The sequence below is a fragment of the Carassius auratus genome, chromosome 25, assembly GCF_003368295.1.
Source record: "Carassius auratus strain Wakin chromosome 25, ASM336829v1, whole genome shotgun sequence".
In the NCBI taxonomy this organism is placed as follows: Eukaryota; Metazoa; Chordata; class Actinopteri; order Cypriniformes; family Cyprinidae; genus Carassius; species Carassius auratus.
In genome coordinates, this window is record NC_039267.1 from 8,017,823 (window position 1) to 8,036,615 (window position 18,793).

An 18,793-nucleotide genomic window follows, 5' to 3' on the forward strand; every position below is an offset into this window, starting at 1 on the left:
GCATTCGGATCCTGTTTTTAGCATGCACTTGAACCACTGCCAATGTAAAATCTATAAAGACTATTGCATTCCAATATAATCATATTTTGATCATTGAAACCTTATAACACATTGACTTTAAACAGACATATTAAAAAATGACAGCCCTCTTGCAGAGGCTGTGCATTCACAATGCATAAGCATTCTCATATTCCATTATTAAACAAAAATGTACAGTAAATATAATTTGAAGATTGTTGGATTTGGAAAACGTACACGCTTGGACAGTTTATACGTTTGAACATGTCATCACCCTGCTACAGTTTACACTGCATTCCTTTTCAAGACCACTTTTATACACCCCGATGTTGATAATTGCTTAGTTTCTCTCAGATCCCTTTCCTGAGGGCACCACTGTTATGCTTTAAAAGACACTTTTATGTGGTGCTTGGCCAGAGGACTGTTTTCTGTATAAATGAAATACAATAAAGACAGAAAGTGTGTTTCTTAAGAGCTCAACATTTTCAAAGTTTCCCTCTCTGCTTTTCACTGGCAGACCTCTCTTGGAAAGCTTTCACTGAAGATTAAGCGTTAAAATCTGTGTGGTTTTGGGCACCGTTGCCATAATTCAGCTATATCCCAGAAACATAAGCGCGGGGCAAAATCACGACAGAGATCCAGGGTGCCCTAAACCACACCGAGCTGGAATCCTGGAAGACCAGACAGTGGTCAAAACCAATACCTACATCCACACCCGCACACAAACTCGGGTTCATTACCCGTGTGGAGGCCGTGAATCTGAGATGAGTGGAACGGAGCCCAGATCAGTCCAAGAGACATTTGAACAAAGAATAAAAAAGATTGATTGGAAGATTGGAAACTCTTGGAGGGGCCGCCACATTATAAAGAAGTAATTCCCCCCATAAAGTAAATTTGCTGAATATTAACTCAGCCTCAGGCCATCCAAGATGTAAATGTGTTTGTTTCTTCATCAGATTTAGAGAATTAAAGCATTACATCACTTGCTCACCAATGGATATGAATGGCTGCCATCAGAATGAGAGTTGATAAAACAGCTGATAAAAACATACAAGACATTAACTGATGGACTGGAGTGGTGTGGATTATTGTGATGATTTTATCAGATGTTTGGGCATTTTTATTTTGGGCGAATTATTCCTTTAAGCTTTATTCTTTCAAAGTCTTCCTCATACAGCTCATTGAATGTCACTAAAGATTTAATAAGCCTAAAAAACTGGGTGATTTTATTAGTAACTGATTGCATAATTAAGAGGGGATCAAAAATGAAGGCTTGGGGAAAATAAAAGTAATTTTAGATGCAAAGCAATCTAGTGTACAAAGACACTGTTATTTCTTTAAAATAACATGCAATCCTGATTTAATGTTGACTTGGAGGCTTAACTTAAGCACATCAAAAAATCTATTTGTACATTCTTATTGAAATTATTAGTGGCCTTACATGTGCATTTAATCCGTTTACTTTTCATTGCACTTCTCCATGTGTGTCATACCTCAAGAAGAGATTTTTACCAAATTTGCTACTAAATACAGTACATTTGGCCTAATGCGTCGGTCCTGCTACAGTAGGTCTAATAAGGCTTCTGCTGCCATCTTTAGGACACTATGCTGTACTTGCTCTATATTGAGTTACTCTTCCACAATCTACAATAGAATAGTTTATTCTTATCATGTGCATTTTTGCCTAACGTTTCAATGTTTTGGTAGCATGTGCTATCAGAATTAGAAATAGATTGATATATTCAAAAAGCATGTACCTTTAAAACACTTACATGTAACCCTGTAAAGCCTGACATGTTAAATAATCAGTGTTGGGGGTTACAATTACAAGTAATGCGAGTTATGTAATCAGACTAATAATTTTGCTTATAAGTCGTGGCCTAGTGGTTAGAGAGTTGAAACTGAAAACGTACGCACGCGCGCGCGCACACACACACTAGGTGGACATTTACAATTATACAAAGTTTTGATCGAGGCCTTACAAATTAATTAATCAAATGTGATACTATACTCTTTACAGGGTTAAAGCAGATGATTACAAAAGTCAGTCCTGACTCCTGTGGTAGAGTAATACCATGATTATTAAAAACCATAATTTGATATAATGACCATATTCATCATGCACCATGATATTTACATAGTAATTATAACATACCCCTCCCCCACTTTGCATTGTAGTCTTTTAATAGGAAATACAGTCCCTTTAAATTCCCTACCATTACCTTTTGCTGTTTAACTGAACTCATAAATCATGTTTTCTTTTTTTCCATATAAACCATAGCTTATTGTGAAGAAACCTGCTGTAAATTAAAGTGTTCGTGTTGCAGCCGCAGCTGTCGCCTTCTTTGTTGTGGGCCAGCGTCTGTCACTCTTCCACTTCAACCAATAAGAGAACGCCTTACTTGACCCATTCGACCAATGAGCGTTGAGCTTTGTTCCACAGTGCCAGTTCCTAGGCGGGCGCGCACCGAGCCGTCGAGCGATTTCTACTTTTACCTGCCTTTCGCAAAAACCGTTTTTTCCGCATTTTTAGCAGCGCCGTTTTGATTTAACCACAAGCTTCGATGTACATTATTCCAAAAAAATATTTTTTTGGATGTAACACATAGCTGTGTTTCTCGTAAAATCCTACGAGAATATTCAAACGGAAGGCGCGAGCCGGTTGTCAATAACGCAAGAGTCGCGCGCTTTCATTTTCACTTTATTCTCCATTAGCTACTTACAAAAAGACACTGCTTCACTTTTAAAAGCGAAAAGGGAATAAGTGTACTTCCGCTTTGTTAGTAAAACCACGTGTTTTGTGTAAAGAAGATCAAGCATGGCGCAATTTCTCGAGGATCCGGCGATGCTCACGAAAGAGAAACTGAAGAGTGAGTTAGTTGCCAATAACGTCCCTCTGCCGAGCGCAGACAGCAAGAAAGACGTGTATGTGCAGCTGTATCTGAAGAACCTGACGGTGCGCAACAAGAAGAACATCTCTGCTCCAGCTCCAGACACTTTCTCCAGCGATGAGGAGATGACAGCGCCGCTGCTGACCAACAGGAGCCGCTCGGGGAAGGTGACAATCACATGCACTGATTCGCTTCTGCAGAATCCTGATATACCTTATAGATATATTGGATAATTTAGGGCGCACAATTAATCGAATTTCTAATCGCAATTATAATTATGGATGGCACAACTACTTAATCCTTTAAAGTCCACTTATGTTTTTCTTTTTGCATAAAGGATAATTTCTCCCTAAAATGAAAATGTAGTCATTAATCACTCACCCCCATGTTGTTCCAAACACAGTTTAAGGTATTTTGGATGAAAACCTGGAGGCTTGTGACTGTCCCATAGGCTGCTAAATAAATAACAGTGTCAAGGTCCATAAAAGGAATGAAAGCTGTCATCAAAAATCATAAGACTTCTTTTAAAAAAAAAAAAAAAGAAAAAATTTATATATATATATATATTTAGTTGTTTTATGCATTTAAATAATTTGAAATTCGAAAAACAGAATTTGGTAACAATAAAAAAAATATTGTGAGAAAAAAAAAAAAAAACATTTTTAGGGCCTTTTCACTTTAAACTGTTATTAAATTGATGTAAAAATGTATTTGTTTCATGTTTTTGATTAATTAGGCTTGCTTTTTGATTAATTAACTTTAATTTAACTATTAAAAATTTAAATTAGAAAAATTAAAATTAAAAAAATTGTCAAAATTAAAAAGCGACATTTATGAAGAAATAAAATTGATTTAATTAGAGTGTGCTAATTTCAACATTTACTACTACTGTTATTATTATTAATTTTATTACTACTACTAATATGGTTCAGTACTGCTTTATTTATTTTTTTAAATAATGCACTATTTTAGTTTTTGTTCAGTATCTCTTTTAAAAACTATCGGTTAATTAATCGTTATCGGCCAGTGTGGTCCAACCTAGCTATCGGTATCAGCAAAATACACTATCGGTCGACCTCTAATATGTAGTACCTATCAAATCTGTGGACACATGAATGGGAAAGTGTCCAAATTTTTTGCTGGTACTGTACTATAATATACACAAGAATATCAGCCTTTTTTAAAATCCCTAATATCAGTATCGGCCACAAAAAAACGAATATTGGTCGGGCTCTAATAATTATAATGATCTTTTTTTATTTTATTTCTTTTACAACAAATGATTCTTAATAGCTTTATCTTTTTCTGCTATTTTACTTATATATATATATGAAACCTATAATAATTCCTAAAATAATAAAACCTATAATAAGTCCACTAGTCTACCACAATAAAAGACTAAATACTTTCTAAACATTTTAATAATTATTTTGACTTCATTTAAAATAATAGTTAATAATTGTTGTTTATTCTAACTTGAGTAATTTCAAAATAAGCTATTTTACATGTAAACACTTTTACATTTTATACACAGAGAAGAACTTCTGTGATTTACTTAGTAGGTAAATAGAAATAGTGGTTAGAATTTCCTTTCCATAATCCCTTTATTTTCAGAAAGCCATAAGAAAGACAGACAGAGTTCGGCCAGAGGAGAACGACATCTCTGGTCTGACTGATGAAGAGTTGAAGGTTCAGCTTATGAAGTATGGCGTCCATTCAGGACCAATTGTTGGTGAGTATCACAGTTTTTTTTTGTGTGTGTGTGTTTGTGAATATTGACTGCACACTATGAATGTCCTACATCTGTAGATTTGTGAAGGTTTGCATTGTATTGTTTCTGTATGCATCACAGCCTCCACACGTAAGGTGTATGAGAAGAAGCTCCAACATCTCCTGGAGCATCCACCGCTAGAGAGCAGTCTTCCTGAACCCGAGACCACCATCCCAGAGACCCTCACCATCAGAGCGGAAGGAAACCAGAACGGCAACACACATTCAGCCGAAGAGCAGTACAGCGACAAAGAAGAAGGTCAAATCAGTACTGAAACTAGCTTTTTACATTTGCACTTTTAAGCACCACATTTTCCTAAAAGTCGTGTCTGAGAAAAAAGTCGCACTGGGTTAGGGAAAAAAACAAATCAATTAAGTTGAATTTTACAATTACGTTCACATATAATTTATAATATTTGTACAAAAAATGTAAACATTATGAACACTATGAACAGTCATTATTAACAACATTTAGTCTATTATAATTGCTAAACCTTTAAACAAATCTGTGAAAGTGGAACTGGAATGGCACTGACACATATTTGTTTGCCTTTGCATGCTTGGAAAAAGAAATGCATTATATAGGTCAGTTTAGGATATAAAACAGGATGTTTCAGATGATAAAAATACAGTATATTATCTCATTAATAGTTATTATATTATATGATATAGCATAATTAGTGATGTCAAACGATTAATTGCAATTAATCGCTTCCAAAATAAAAGTTTTAGTTTACATAATATATGTATGTGCACTGTGTATATTTCTTGTGCTATAAATACTCATTTCAGATTTTTTTAAAATATATTAAATATATTTATTTATAATATAAATTGTATGAATATAAATATAGACATGGAAATATTTTCAAAATATATACTGAATGTTTGTGTATTTATATATATATATATATATATACACACATATCACACACATATACAAAAAACTTTTTTGAATGTGATTTATCGCGATTAATTGTTTGACAGCACTAATCATAATTAATATTTCAACAAGAGAAGTTTTGTTATTTATTTCTACATTTTAACACAAGAGCAGGAATGATTAATATTGAGTCTTTTTGGATTTGCACTCCAAAGTAAATCAGCTCATGCACTTTCAACTAGATCAACTTCATCGTTTGTTATTAATTTAGTAGTGTTCACTGTCAACTGTCGACCTCCTCAAATGTTGCATCTTTTTGAGGAGAGGTTTGTTATTGTTTTACTAAGCTGTGAGACTTTGGATATGATCCGAATCTTCCAGACAAGCCCATTTTCTTCATCAAATGTAAACATGTAATTGTGGCATCGAAGTTGCTTCAGATTAAAAAGAGTTTAGTCTTCCAAGCATGTAACGAGAATTTGAGTAAATGACTGAAAGTTTAATATTTACGGTTATATTAGGTTTCCATTTAATCAGTTTTGCTTTTTGATTGGCAGGAGTTGATCCTGTACCAGAGCCGGTTCCCGTTGTGATTAAGCCGGTCCGGAGCAGAGGAAAGACTCCTGTCACCATCAGGACCAGCAGCAGACAGCGCACTAAAGTAATGAACAAAGTGATCGTGCATATTAAAAAAATCATAGTAGAGCTCAGTCTCATCTGCTGTGCTCTGTAATAGTTGATGTATCTTCTATTCAGCAGCAGGTGGAGGAGACGGCAGCAGACACTGAGGAAACATCTGTGGATGGAGGAGATATTTTAAAGGAAATGTTCCCCAATGAACCTGCCACACCAACCGGAATGACGTTAGTGTGATCATGCTCTTTGCATTATTCCAAATATGACCTGTCACACATTTGCTGAATGGAATCAAATACTTAATTCTTACTACTTCTTGGGTGCTGATTCAAAAATAGAGCCCCTTTTGTTTTAGATCATCACATTTAGTCTGAAAATATGATGCATTTCATTGCATCTTTGCTTTCGACAACCATTCGTAAGGTGAAAATGTCCTGTGTTCTCCCTTAAGCAGCAGATGACAACTATCTCTTTTTACACACATTAATTTATTTTAGGCCTAATCCTGATTTCAAGGTTAGAATTACAACCAGCGACTGAAGAAAATGCAAAAATGAGTCCGATGTTTTCTGCTGCATCCAAACAGTGACAGAAAGCGACAGATTTTCTAAATAAATAAAAGCTTATTTTGTGAACATTGAATGGAGTATTTAAACATATTTTTCCACTCCTTTGCAGACTGTAAGTTAATTAACATGCATGAATATATTTTGAGATATAAATAACGTTTTGTCCTTCAAACTAATAACAAAACTTTTTAAAACTTAAATGCTTTTCTTGTTTTATTAGGTGCATCAAAGCTGTGTAATCAGAAACATGTCGTTCTTATTTTAAAAAATAAATAAAAATAACTGATAGTTTTGACCTCCCATTCAGTCAAATTCCTCCCTCAGAGATCAGAATTATTATTAATCGTTATATATTAAATAAGTGGCAAGAAAAGTGGGATACATGTACAAATAATAAATTACTTGATATACATCCAGACATTTCAAACGGATCTCTTTTAAAACCAGATTTGATCAAGTGTCAATTAGGTCATACAAGACAGACTTATGCATTTTTGGTTAAAGATGAAGATCCTACACAGTGCGTGTTCTGCAAGGTACCCCTTTCTGTTAAACATATTTTATTGGACTGTCCCGCTCTTAATGTATGCAGGAAACTCTTTCATGAAGCTATTCAGTTATCTGGTATAATTCAGCCACACAAAAAAAAAAAAGTTACAAAGAAAAAGTATGTTAATGTAAACAAATCTTGTATAATATAACTCGTGTTTGTTTGTTTGCTGGTTTATATTGTATTTTTTATAATTGTATTTTTTTTATAGTTTTTGCCCTGATAATATATGCTGAAATGGCATTAAATAAAATATGCTACAATTGAACTCACCTTCATAAAACAAGTTAATATTAGGTTATTATTTTTGCAAGTTGCGGGGCTGTTATCAGTTCTTTAATTCAGCTGTGTATATCTGAGCAGGGTCACATGTCGGAGGCCAATCCACGGTGCAGCTGGCCGTCCGGTGAAGCCCCTGAGCCTCTGGTCCGAGGAGTCCCTCCAGCAGCAGAACACGTACACAGTGACCAAATCCTCCGTCACAGATGTTCGCAGTGCAACACCGGCCGCCCGTCCCAGACCCCGTCGCTGGTTGGCTTTCTGGTTGAAGCTTCTGGTGTTCATCACACTGGCTGCGTCTCTGTATTACGCTTTCCAATTCATCACCACCGATCAGATCAACGCCTGCCAGCTCTATGTCCAGGACAATGTCATCACGCCTGTTCTCAAGTACATCAGCTGGGAAAGCCCAGCCGAGGGCGGCGACGGCAAATGAGCGGCCCGGTCTGTCAACCAGCTTCAGCATGCATCTACTGTTAGACTGATTTTCTAGTGCTTCACGGAGCGACACGTCGGCAGGGTTCGGGGAGGGAGGGATTCTGGTTATTGCAGTTTGACCTAGCAGTCACATCTTAATAGACTCGTGTTTCAAGTAGTCTTTAAATATGTGTGCATCATGTGTTTTCATCTTGCTTTCATCTTGCTTTACGGTTTTTTAGCATTCGAGACGACGTAGAGAAATGTAGTAGTGAGTGACTGGCTAATAGTGAATCATTCTCTGCTCAGTGGCATCACAACGAGAGGTTACATGCCAAGACATGGCCATTACAAGCACAGTTTGGGTTCACACAAATCGGGGCTAGAAGGAAAAGCCTGAGGTGGAATGTTTGTGAAAATGGGTTATTTGATGGTTGAGACATTTTCCTGAATAATCATGAAGTTTTTATTTTTAGCATAATAGGGTGAATCTCGCTGAAAATATGTGGATCATATATATATATATATATATATATATATATATATATATATATATATATATATATAAAATTCATAACACACAAATTTAATTCTCATTATCATAATGTGAAAAATCTCATTTTGATTAACGTAATGCAATTAAAAAAAATCTAATTACCATAATGCAAATAAATAAAAATCATTACGATACTTAAAAAAAATGCATTTTCATTACTGTAATAGGAAAAAAAATCACTGTTATGCAAAAAATTATAGCAATCTGATATATTTTTTTTGCTTTTAATAAGATCAGGGAAGCCACTGTATACACTTAATTTACATGTAAATAATATAATGTTATTTGCATTTCGGTAATGAGAATTAAGTGCCAAGTTGAAAGTATTTAAAAGAATCAACAAGTAATATTAATGATTTTGTGGTGAAATACTACTTTTTCTTGACAGTTTTCGTGATAATTCACCGAGTAGCATTTGGTTTTTAATGATTTTGTTGCATTGAATTTTTCAAACTACTGAACTCCGACCTCAGATAATGCTTGGTTTTAGTACTACACATATTGATCAGTATTGATTTTTTTTTCATCCAGAGCTTGAAGGAAAATGTGATCTCATGAAAGTCTCATGTAGCAATTAACACTTCACTTCTGGTGAGAAGTAGTCTGTTGTTTTACTTTTAAGTAGATTGTGGCGGCTTGTTAAATGTGTTTGTGATGTTTTCATATTGTGTTGTGTGGCATTACAGGCGATATTTTAAACCTGTGATGAGAACAGTTACCTGTTGTTGACTGTAATCAGACCGTCTGTTATTGCTAAAACACTGGCATACATCTGACTAAACTATGATTTCATTTCTGTGCTGTGATTATTTTTGGGGAAAAAAACTTATTTACTGAGTATATCTTCATTACATTCAGAAAATACATTTGTGATGGACAAATTCATTTGAAGGGGTTTCTTTTTATTTTTTGCTACTCCGTTTAATTACTTTTTAACCGCAATATTTTTCTAACGTCTTCTCTGAAATTAAAAATATTTTTTAAAAAGCAGTGAGTTACTTCAAATGTAGATATACCGAATCCACTAAGCACTAAATAACATCTTAGTTTTGTCCTGCTGTCAAAGGCAGTGAGAGGTATAAAGTCCCGTTTGCACTTAGTATTTAGGCAGCTAACTGTGGAAAACTGGTCAAACAATGAATTATTTATCCTTGATTCATTACAATTCTTGTGTGAAATAAAAGAACACCTTTTTAAATCCCAGAGGTGACCCTTCCTTGTGGTTTATTTACAGCAAGGTCAGTTTAGTGACGTGTACACACACACACACACATTCCAGCATATTTTATTTTAGAAATGTTTCCTGTCATTTTTACTCTGAGGTTTGACCTTCAGACACACCATTGGACATTTGAGCAAGCAAACCATATAATCAGTCCTGTTCAGATATACATATACACAGCATATTTAGCAATAATTAACTGCTGTACAATATTAATGCAGGTAAATATGGTTTAATCACACGATAAAGACAGCAGACGGTGACTTTGGGTTGCGTGGAATATATTGCGTAATGCGCTCCGGAATAGCCCCGCCTCTTATTTTTGTCTTGACCGATCAAGCGAGTTCTACTATGGCGAAGGCTTTGCTCATGAATATTAATTACGTAATGCGACGTTACCTAGTTAGACGGGCTGATTGGCTGAGATGCAACGTCTTACCTGATCTGAAATTGTTGGTCTTTTATCACATAAATATTAATAAGTATATATTAAGTTATACTTAATAGTATTACAGGAATCAAGTTTTTTTTATTTTTGCAGAACCCCGTATTTTGGTTTAAAATACTTAATTTGGTTTGGCAGACAATTTAATTTTATGTATGTGAAAAAAATATGGGTCTTCATACATGGTAAAGTTTCAGATAACTTTGTGAAGTCCAATATTAAATTGTTTTGCATTTTTGGAGCCTATGGTGTGTCAACTTTTGTTTGTTTTTTCATTATTTTCTTTAATGAGCATCCAGTTTAGAGCATTTTGATTGTCAATGTGCATGCTTTGGTTCCGTTTTGCATAGTATGTGTAACTTAAAATTAGTGTATATTTCTTATTTGTAAAATACTTTTTCTTATTTAATCTTATTGTTATATCAGTTATTATGTAGCATGATCCTTTGGGTTCTCAGGAGGACTACTGTATTTGACAAGTCGTTTTAATTTTAGAAATATATTGATATAGTAGTAGTAGTATAATATACTTGAAAATATTTTCTTAAAAAGTTTAATTTGTAACACAATATCTCACATTTTAAAAATACATTAATCTCATTATCATTTCTTAAAAAAATCAAAAGAGACTGAATTCCTGTAAAATTATTACTGCATTTGATATGTCATTTTAATTTTAGAAATATATAAAAGTAGTAGTAGTAATATACATGAAAATGTTTTCTAAAAAAGGAAAACTTTTAACACAATATCTCATATTTTACAAAACAAATTCATGTAATTAGCGAAGCCGTTTTAATTTTAGAAATATATATATTTAATTGTTTTTTAATAATTACAAAAACAATTTTAATAATGTAAAACTATGTTATTTAGGCACTGTTATCTCATTGTGTATTAATATAACTATATACATCCCCTATAAAATGACATTTAAAGTCCAATACAATTTTTCTCCGTATATAGTAGGGCAGTTTTCTGTAAACAATTTAACAGGTTTTTACTGTAGAATTTTTACAGTGTTTTACCGTTAAATTCGCAGTCATATTGTACAGTGTGTGCTGAAAAAGCATTTTTAAATAAATAAATGAAAAAAAAAAAAGATCACTTGAATGGGTTGGCAGGACTACTGTATTTTGAAGTCGTTTTAATTTTAGAAATATATAAATGAGGTAGTAGTAATTTATTTGAAAATGTTTTCTTAAAAAAAGGAAAACTATTAACACAATATCTCACATTTTACAAAAAATATATATATTATTTCATTTAATCACTTGCACTGTTCATACCTTATTGTGTATTCATATCACTATATACAATCCCCTGCACTGAAAATGTTTTTTAAATAAATAAATAATCGCCATCTATAATAATATTCATGAGGCAAAACTGGGCCATAGTAGGATTTGTAATTAGGTGGGCGGGGCCTGCAGTGACGTAGTCGCTTCCTTTATCCGGTTGAGGCTCGCTGCGCTCGCGCACATCGCTCGGTCTCTGCGCAGCCGGTAGAGGAGAGAACGGACGCGCCATCTTGCAACAGCTCCATTAAAGTAAGAGTTTCCTCAAACTAACACAACCTTTTTCTTGCTCTTCACACACAGAGTAAAGTATAACATCTCCATAGACCCTCATGATGAAACCGAGAGCGATCGAGGATTAACTACGCTGTTATTTGACGTCTGTATTGAGTTCAGCGCCTAATCAGTGTTGTGTTTCACTCAGGTCCGCCTTCAGAGATGTATCCGAGCACGCTGACCCAGCTGGCGGCCCGGGCAAACCCCTTCAGCGCCCCGCTGTTCAAGCTGCAGAAAGCCGAAGAACCGGAGAAACACGCTCCCGAGCAGAAGCGCGTGTTCGCGGCCGCCGCGGTAGCCGGTAAGACCGCGGATTCAGACCATAGGCCATACATATCTAAAACTTGTTTTAAATGCACTTTTTATGGTTGAAATTGAGAGTAGAATCAAGATAAACAGTCTAACCCCTCACACTTTCTCCGTTTATTGCTTTATTTTAGCTTGCACCGTATCAACGATGAATAAAAGGTTAGCATAATGCTAACTAGCGTTAGATCCCCTCGAGCTGTAACGTTACTTTAGATTTATTTAAGAAGTTCCCTTTAGTCCTGTATTTTCCTGCATATGTAACATGTATAGATTGTGTGTTTTGTAATTGCATTAAATTGTTTAGTGTGCTGAATCTGTGGGGTTCTGGCCTCCTTGCGTTCATAAAGGGCAGTGAAGGACACCGGCAGAGGACGCGTTGTAAAGCTTTCACGAGATTTTTTAACATTGTGACACACATCAGATATGAGTTAACGTGTCAGATATGTTAAAATGATTTTGAGGCGGAGTGGGGACATGCTGTTCTTTATTTTAACGCGTATATTCTGCACATGACCTGCGTATGTGCCGCTATCCTCAATGATGCGCGATCTGATTGGCTCTCTGCCGCAGGAAAGCATCCAGCTCAAAACAAGACGCGTTCTGATTGGCCCTCAGTTTGAGGAACGCGTCCAGGTCCGGTATCGTGTATCCAGTGTCTTGCCCAACATCTAATCGTAAATTGTAATATATTTTACATGTTTTATCAGTGCTTCTCTCTTATGAGGTTGTATAATAATTTAAATGCGATGTAGTTACAGTATAACCGCTTTAAATTGTGCTTTAATCATTTAAATAAGAAGGTCGTCCATAAACTGAACAGGACGTTACTGTTTGAGTTTGTAGAGTGTCCGATAATACAGTAAATAAATCATTACAAATAAGTATATTTACCTAAATAAACTTTAGCCACTTTTTAAAATAATATAAATATTTTAAGTACATATCGATATCCAAACCTTTTATAACAAACGTCTCTAATTTATGATTAAAAAAAAAGTATTTTACGATGTTACAATGTAGTATATATTCTGCATATTTTTTTATGAATTGCTGATTAAATAATTAAACTTGATTTTAATTTGTTAGATTGTTTAAATGCAAGCTTTATTAAGTTTTTATTATAATTAAAATGTATATATATTTAATATACAGGTTTAATTTCAATAATATTTTTATGCAATATTTTACATATGCATTAAAATTAATAGTTTATTATAATATAATATTATTTTTAAATATACAGTTTTATTTAATTTCAATATTATTTTTAAACAATATTGTACATGTAAAAAGTCTTTTTGGATTAAAATAAAAAGTATCAGAGTGGATCATCACAAAGATGGTTATATTTAAAGTCTGTTGCATCTAATGGATAGCAGGAGAAACGTCCCGCTGGTTTCCCACTAACCCACGAAGTGTCTCAGTCTTTGTGGATGACCGTGATTGCGTGTTTTTCCTCAGAGGGAGACAGCTGTGAGTTCGGCTCACAGAAGTACTTGCTCCTCTGTGGCTTTGGAGGGATCCTCAGCTGTGGCACCACACACACGGCTGTGGTGCCCCTCGACCTGGTCAAGTGCCGGATGCAGGTCCGTGTGTGTGTTAGCCGGAGTCACCCGAGTGTGTCCGTGTGAGCCGACCCCAGTGCAACCCCTCATCAGCATGTTAAGTGTTGTGATGCATGAGCATGTGTGTGTGTGTTCCCTCACGTCACAGAGACGGGCGATAGCTGTGAGTTCGGCTCGGGGAAATACTACGCCCTCTGCGGATTCGGGGGCATCTTGAGCTGTGGTATTACACACACAGCCGTCGTGCCCCTCGACTTGGTCAAGTGCCGTCTCCAGGTCTGTACTCCCTCCCTCACCTTCATCATCGAGATGACATCCGTGGCCAAGGGTCACTAACACTTTTGAAGTGATTTGACTAACTGGTTACCAATAATTCTTGCAAGACGTTCATTGGCAATTAAACACAGAGGAATGATAATTCGTGCATTTAATAATCCCTCATGAAAAAAAAAAAAAAAATAGGAGATATTATGCAGAATGTCAGTGCTGCTCTTTTCCATGATATTCTTTGTTTCCTTGAACAGAGAATATAGTATGAATTTAGAAAGAGATGAAGGAATAAATTATTCCTGATTGATGCATTGTTTTAAATTGATCTGTGACGCTCTGCCACTGATGTTATCCTAGTAACATTTGGTTTACTTTTTAATTTATTGATCTTGTTTTGGAAATGCCTTTTTTGTTGTTGAAGTGAAACCATTAACCGTGTTCCTTCATAACCAGCCGGTTCCTGCTGCAGTTCCTCTGTGTTTGTTTGTTGACTGTCGTTGTATTAAAAAAATGCTGCGTTTAGGTGGATCCAGCTAAATACAAGAGCATCTTCCATGGGTTCTCCATTACAATCAGAGAGGACGGCATGCGCGGTTTGGCCAAAGGTTGGGCGCCCACCTTCTTCGGATACTCCATGCAGGGGCTCTGCAAGTTCGGCTTCTACGAGGTGTTCAAGATCCTGTATGGTGACATGCTAGGAGAGGTGAGCTGAACTGATATACCAGTGTTTTGGCTTTGCTTAAATCACTAGTGTTTGAAAATATAGCAATGTAGTGTTCTAAAAACAATGAATTTAAGGAAATGTATATTTTGGTTGCAGGTAGTTGAACTCTACACACTAAATCAAATTATTGATTAAATAGATTAAACTGAATTTTCATTGTCAGATTGTTATTGTTTGGGGGGGGGGGTATATACGTTTATAAATATTTTAACGTATGGTAACTTTATTATATTTTTAAAATATTAATGTTATTTTTTATATACCAATAATAAACCGGCTATTTTATTATAGAATAACATTTTATATATTTAGAATGAGAATGTTGTAATTTATATAATTTAAATATTTTAAATGAGCTTTATACATTACTAGTAATTTATAAAAAGTTTATTTTTTTAATATTTTATGATTAACTTCTATTCATTTAATACATAAGTGATTTAAATAACTTGTAAAAAAAATCATTATTTTATATTACTTTATACTTGTACTTATAACTTGTATAGCCTTCATATACAATTTTATCTGATAATTTTTATTATAATTGAACATCTTATATATTTTGGTAAAATGTTGTAATTATATAATTTAAATTTTAAATTATTAACTTTATACATTACTAGTAATTTATTAAAACAAATAGTTTTATATTTTAATAAACTTTTTAACTTCTGTTCATTTAATACATAAAATTGATTCAAATAACTAGTATATAAAAAATGTATTTTATTATTAAACATTAATTAATATTAGCCTTCATATACAATTTTATTATTTCATTATAGTTTACATGTATATTAATTTTATTTTTTACATGTTAACTCATTAACTTTAATATAAAACATACATTTTAACTTAACTTAATATATTAAATTATATTATGTAACATTTGTAACCAGTATGCAATGCAGCCGTTCTCCACAAAATGGTCATAAATGTTGTGTTTTCTGCTAGCTGATGCTGAAGTGTTCTTCCTCTCGTCTCAGGAAAACGCATACATGTGGAGAACCTCTCTGTATCTGGCTGCTTCTGCCAGCGCTGAGTTCTTCGCAGACATTGCTCTGGCCCCTATGGAGGCGTGTAAAGTACGTATCCAGACTCAGCCGGGCTATGCCAACACCCTGAGAGAATGTGCCCCTAAGATGTACGCCGAGGAAGGCGTCTGGGCGTGAGTATCCTTCACTTAAACCTGTGGTGCACTCAACACGCTCCTTAGATCCACCTCTGGGGAGTTCCTCCGCTCCGGTTCTGTTGTGTCCTCTCTCTGGGATCAGCAGGATCGGTCCCGAGGCTCCCAGCAGCTTCACGGCTGTACAGTTGGAGGTGCTTGAGTCATTGGCGTGTGAGATCAGTCTACCTGCTCACCCAGAATCCTCTCTGCCCTGATCCTTCACAGGAAAACCCCAGGGCAGAACAGCTGGAGAGCAGACAACCTGTTTAAAATGAACCGATAGGCCCTTAATGTAGATTTTTAATTCTTGAAACTGTGCTGTGAATCCTCTGGCAGGTTCTACAAAGGTGTGGTTCCTCTGTGGATGAGACAGATCCCTTACACCATGATGAAGTTCGCCTGCTTCGAGCGCACCGTTGAGTTGCTCTACAAGTATGTGGTGCCCAAACCCCGCAGCGAATGCTCCAAACCCGAACAGCTGGTCGTCACCTTCGTCGCTGGATACATCGGTGAGCCTGATCTCTGAGGATCGTCTTTGCTTATTAATATCAGTTCTAATTTATTATAATAATAATCAAAAATAAAATACAAAATAAATTAAATATTTAAATTATTTATAAAAACAATTATTTACATTAATAAAAAATTTATATGATGATTATAATTACTATAATATATTTATAATAAATTATCACAATTTTAAGGATTTATTTTAATGTAAAATTTAAGTTTTAATATTATATTTTATTTGATTTACTGTTAAGATTATTGATTTAAGACTAATAATTGTATTAAACTAATAAAAGTATTATTGATTTATTATATTATTACAATATATTGATGTATATTGCTTTACATTGATTTTTATTTTTGAGTCTAAAAATGTATTATTGATTCAATATAATTTAATTATAATTAAATTTTGTTTTATGTATTAATCATCTATATCACGATGTTAAAAAATATAAATATATTTTATTTTATTTGCTTAGAGAATTGTTTTAATGTAACATTAGTGAGCAATGATCTGGGTTCTGTAAATCAGAGTTGTGATGCATGTTTTCTTGTGTCTTGTAGCTGGTGTGTTCTGCGCCATCGTGTCTCACCCTGCTGACTCCGTCGTGTCCGTGTTGAACAAAGAGAAGGGAAGCACAGCCACACAAGTGCTCAAGAAGCTTGGACCAAGGGGTGAGACGTTTGTCTTTAGATGAAGACCTTAATTCAACTCTACAGTCTTTCTATCTCAACACGCTCCTTAGATCCACCTCTGGGGAGTTCCTCCGCTCCGGTTCTGTTGTGTCCTCTCTCTGGGATCAGCAGGATCGGTCCCGAGGCTCCCGGCAGCTTCACGGCTGTACAGTTGGAGGTGCTTGAGTCATTGGCGTGTGAGATCAGTCTACCTGCTCACCCAGAATCCTCTCTGCCCTGATCCTTCCCAGGAAAACCCCAGGGCAGAACAGCTGGGGAGCAGACAAACTATCATAAGAGTTTCTGACCATGCAAAATTCCTGGAACGAATATGCAAATCAACTCTTGCAATAAGTTTATGGACTGAGTGTGTCATGTTTTTCAGGTGTGTGGAAGGGACTGGTCGCCCGTATCATCATGATCGGTACCCTGACGGCCCTGCAGTGGTTCATCTACGACTCGGTGAAGGTGTACTTCCGCCTTCCCCGCCCTCCTCCCCCCGAGATGCCCGAGTCCCTCAAAAAGAAGCTTGGCCTCACCGAGTAAACGAGATCCAGCGAGATCCAACGATCGCTCCCTTCCCCCTCGACATAGCCACACACCTCCTGTTTTCTATATTTAAGTCTGTCCTGAGCCCCGCCCACTATTTAGAGTTCCATGTCTAAATAGTCTATAACAAAAGGTTCGTGACCCGAATGAATGCCGTCTGGTTTTAACCTCTGACATTTTTTGTCAGTAGTACAATAAAAAGCAACCTGGGTCTTATACACAACAACTGGTCTTTCTCTCTCTGTCATGTTTTCATCATCTTTCAACGTTTTTTCTGCCGAATCCCTTTAAGCATGTTATATTAAAATATAGGCACAGAAGCTGGAATGGAAGTAAACACACAGTCATGTTTCAAAGCTTTATGGTTCACTGAACTCCATATTTTTGGTTGTTGCATATTTAAAGCACAAAAATACTGCTTTTTTGTGTTAGCATTGGAAATTTCTGCAGTAGTGTAAAATGAAATGGTATTACAGGAAACGTAAGTATCTTTATATATATATATAACTTTTAGTTTTAGTTTAATCTTAAAGCAATGAAAACTGCGTATCTATATTCATCCTATGCATCTTAAGATAAAAAACATTGTTAATAGTTAATCCATGGTATTTGTAGTAAAACTGGTTATACAAAATTATTTTGGAATAAATGTAAAATGCTTAAAACCAAACTTTATGAGATTAACACATAGGATATTAATTGCATTGTTTTAAAAATAAAAAAATATATTTTTTGGTCATACTTTATTTTTTAGGTGTCCTTGTCACAATGTAATTATACATTTAAGTACTGCGTAATATTAAAACCATGTAGGCTACTAACTATATGGTTAGGATTAGGATATGGTTACTTGCATGCAAGTATGCATAATTAATTGTTATAACCGTTCATGTAACTTAATAAGGTCACCTTAAAATAAAGCGTTTCCTTTTTTTCAGATAGTGTATGTAATGTTTATTTAACCAAGAAAATGTGACTGGGACATTAATCTACATTTAATTAAAAAAATAAAAATAAATAAATAAATTACGCTTGCGATCAGTAGCCCTGACCAAGACGCACCCTAATTATTGCTAATCGCTAATATGTGACCTGGAGGGAGCGCAAAACCAGTCATAAGTAGCACGGTTATATTTAACAACAGCCAAAATAATTTTTTTTTTTTTTTTTTAATTGTCTATATTTCTTCTATGGCAAAAATCATTAG

General features: G+C 35.0%; 2 protein-coding genes and 2 non-coding genes across 6 annotated transcripts; all 4 read left to right on the forward strand.

The window, feature by feature from the left end:
- Positions 1–2,460: 2,460 nt before the first annotated feature.
- Positions 2,461–9,772, forward strand: LOC113043184 (lamina-associated polypeptide 2, isoforms beta/delta/epsilon/gamma-like). Of its 2 annotated transcripts, none has more exons than XM_026202404.1 (6): positions 2,461–3,076; positions 4,524–4,641; positions 4,762–4,938; positions 6,120–6,223; positions 6,319–6,425; positions 7,681–9,772. In XM_026202404.1, the coding sequence occupies exons 1-6, from the start codon at positions 2,837–2,839 to the stop codon at positions 8,030–8,032; spliced, it is 1,098 nt and encodes a 365-aa protein (XP_026058189.1). In that variant the 5' UTR covers positions 2,461–2,836; the 3' UTR covers positions 8,033–9,772. The 2 variants fall into 2 exon arrangements, with proteins under 2 accessions (XP_026058189.1, XP_026058190.1); XM_026202405.1 differs by having other exon boundaries at positions 6,322–6,425.
- A 1,908-nt stretch (positions 9,773–11,680) lies between these two features.
- LOC113043185 (phosphate carrier protein, mitochondrial-like) lies at positions 11,681–17,809 on the forward strand. Of its 2 annotated transcripts, none has more exons than XM_026202407.1 (8): positions 11,681–11,786; positions 11,959–12,111; positions 13,581–13,705; positions 14,478–14,657; positions 15,665–15,846; positions 16,186–16,358; positions 16,927–17,037; positions 17,423–17,809. In XM_026202407.1, exons 2-8 carry the CDS (start codon positions 11,973–11,975, stop codon positions 17,581–17,583), a joined length of 1,071 nt encoding a protein of 356 aa, XP_026058192.1. In that variant the 5' UTR covers positions 11,681–11,786; positions 11,959–11,972; the 3' UTR covers positions 17,584–17,809. The 2 variants fall into 2 exon arrangements, with proteins under 2 accessions (XP_026058192.1, XP_026058191.1); XM_026202406.1 differs by lacking the exon at positions 13,581–13,705 and adding an exon at positions 13,833–13,960 and having other exon boundaries at positions 11,682–11,786.
- Positions 15,881–16,111, forward strand: LOC113043926 (small nucleolar RNA SNORA53). The gene has a single exon (XR_003275834.1). It is a non-coding gene; the product is annotated as a small nucleolar RNA SNORA53 (small nucleolar RNA).
- LOC113043927 (small nucleolar RNA SNORA53) lies at positions 17,095–17,325 on the forward strand. Its single transcript, XR_003275835.1, has one exon. It is a non-coding gene; the product is annotated as a small nucleolar RNA SNORA53 (small nucleolar RNA).
- Positions 17,810–18,793: the final 984 nt, after the last annotated feature.

What these genes read in the sequence shown, in the direction of transcription:
- LOC113043185 (XM_026202406.1), top strand. Translation starts at nt 11,973, where the DNA reads ATGTATCCGAGCACGCTGACCCAGCTGGCGGCCCGGGCAAACCCCTTC. An exon ending in ATGGTGACATGCTAGGAGAG is followed by an intron (nt 14,658 to 15,664) that starts GTGAGCTGAACT and finishes CTCTCGTCTCAG; the next exon opens with GAAAACGCATACATGTGGAG. An exon ending in CTTCGTCGCTGGATACATCG is followed by an intron (nt 16,359 to 16,926) that starts GTGAGCCTGATC and finishes TGTGTCTTGTAG; the next exon opens with CTGGTGTGTTCTGCGCCATC.
- LOC113043184 (XM_026202404.1), top strand. Translation starts at nt 2,837, where the DNA reads ATGGCGCAATTTCTCGAGGATCCGGCGATGCTCACGAAAGAGAAACTG. An exon ending in GTACAGCGACAAAGAAGAAG is followed by an intron (nt 4,939 to 6,119) that starts GTCAAATCAGTA and finishes TTTGATTGGCAG; the next exon opens with GAGTTGATCCTGTACCAGAG. An exon ending in GCCACACCAACCGGAATGAC is followed by an intron (nt 6,426 to 7,680) that starts GTTAGTGTGATC and finishes ATATCTGAGCAG; the next exon opens with GGTCACATGTCGGAGGCCAA.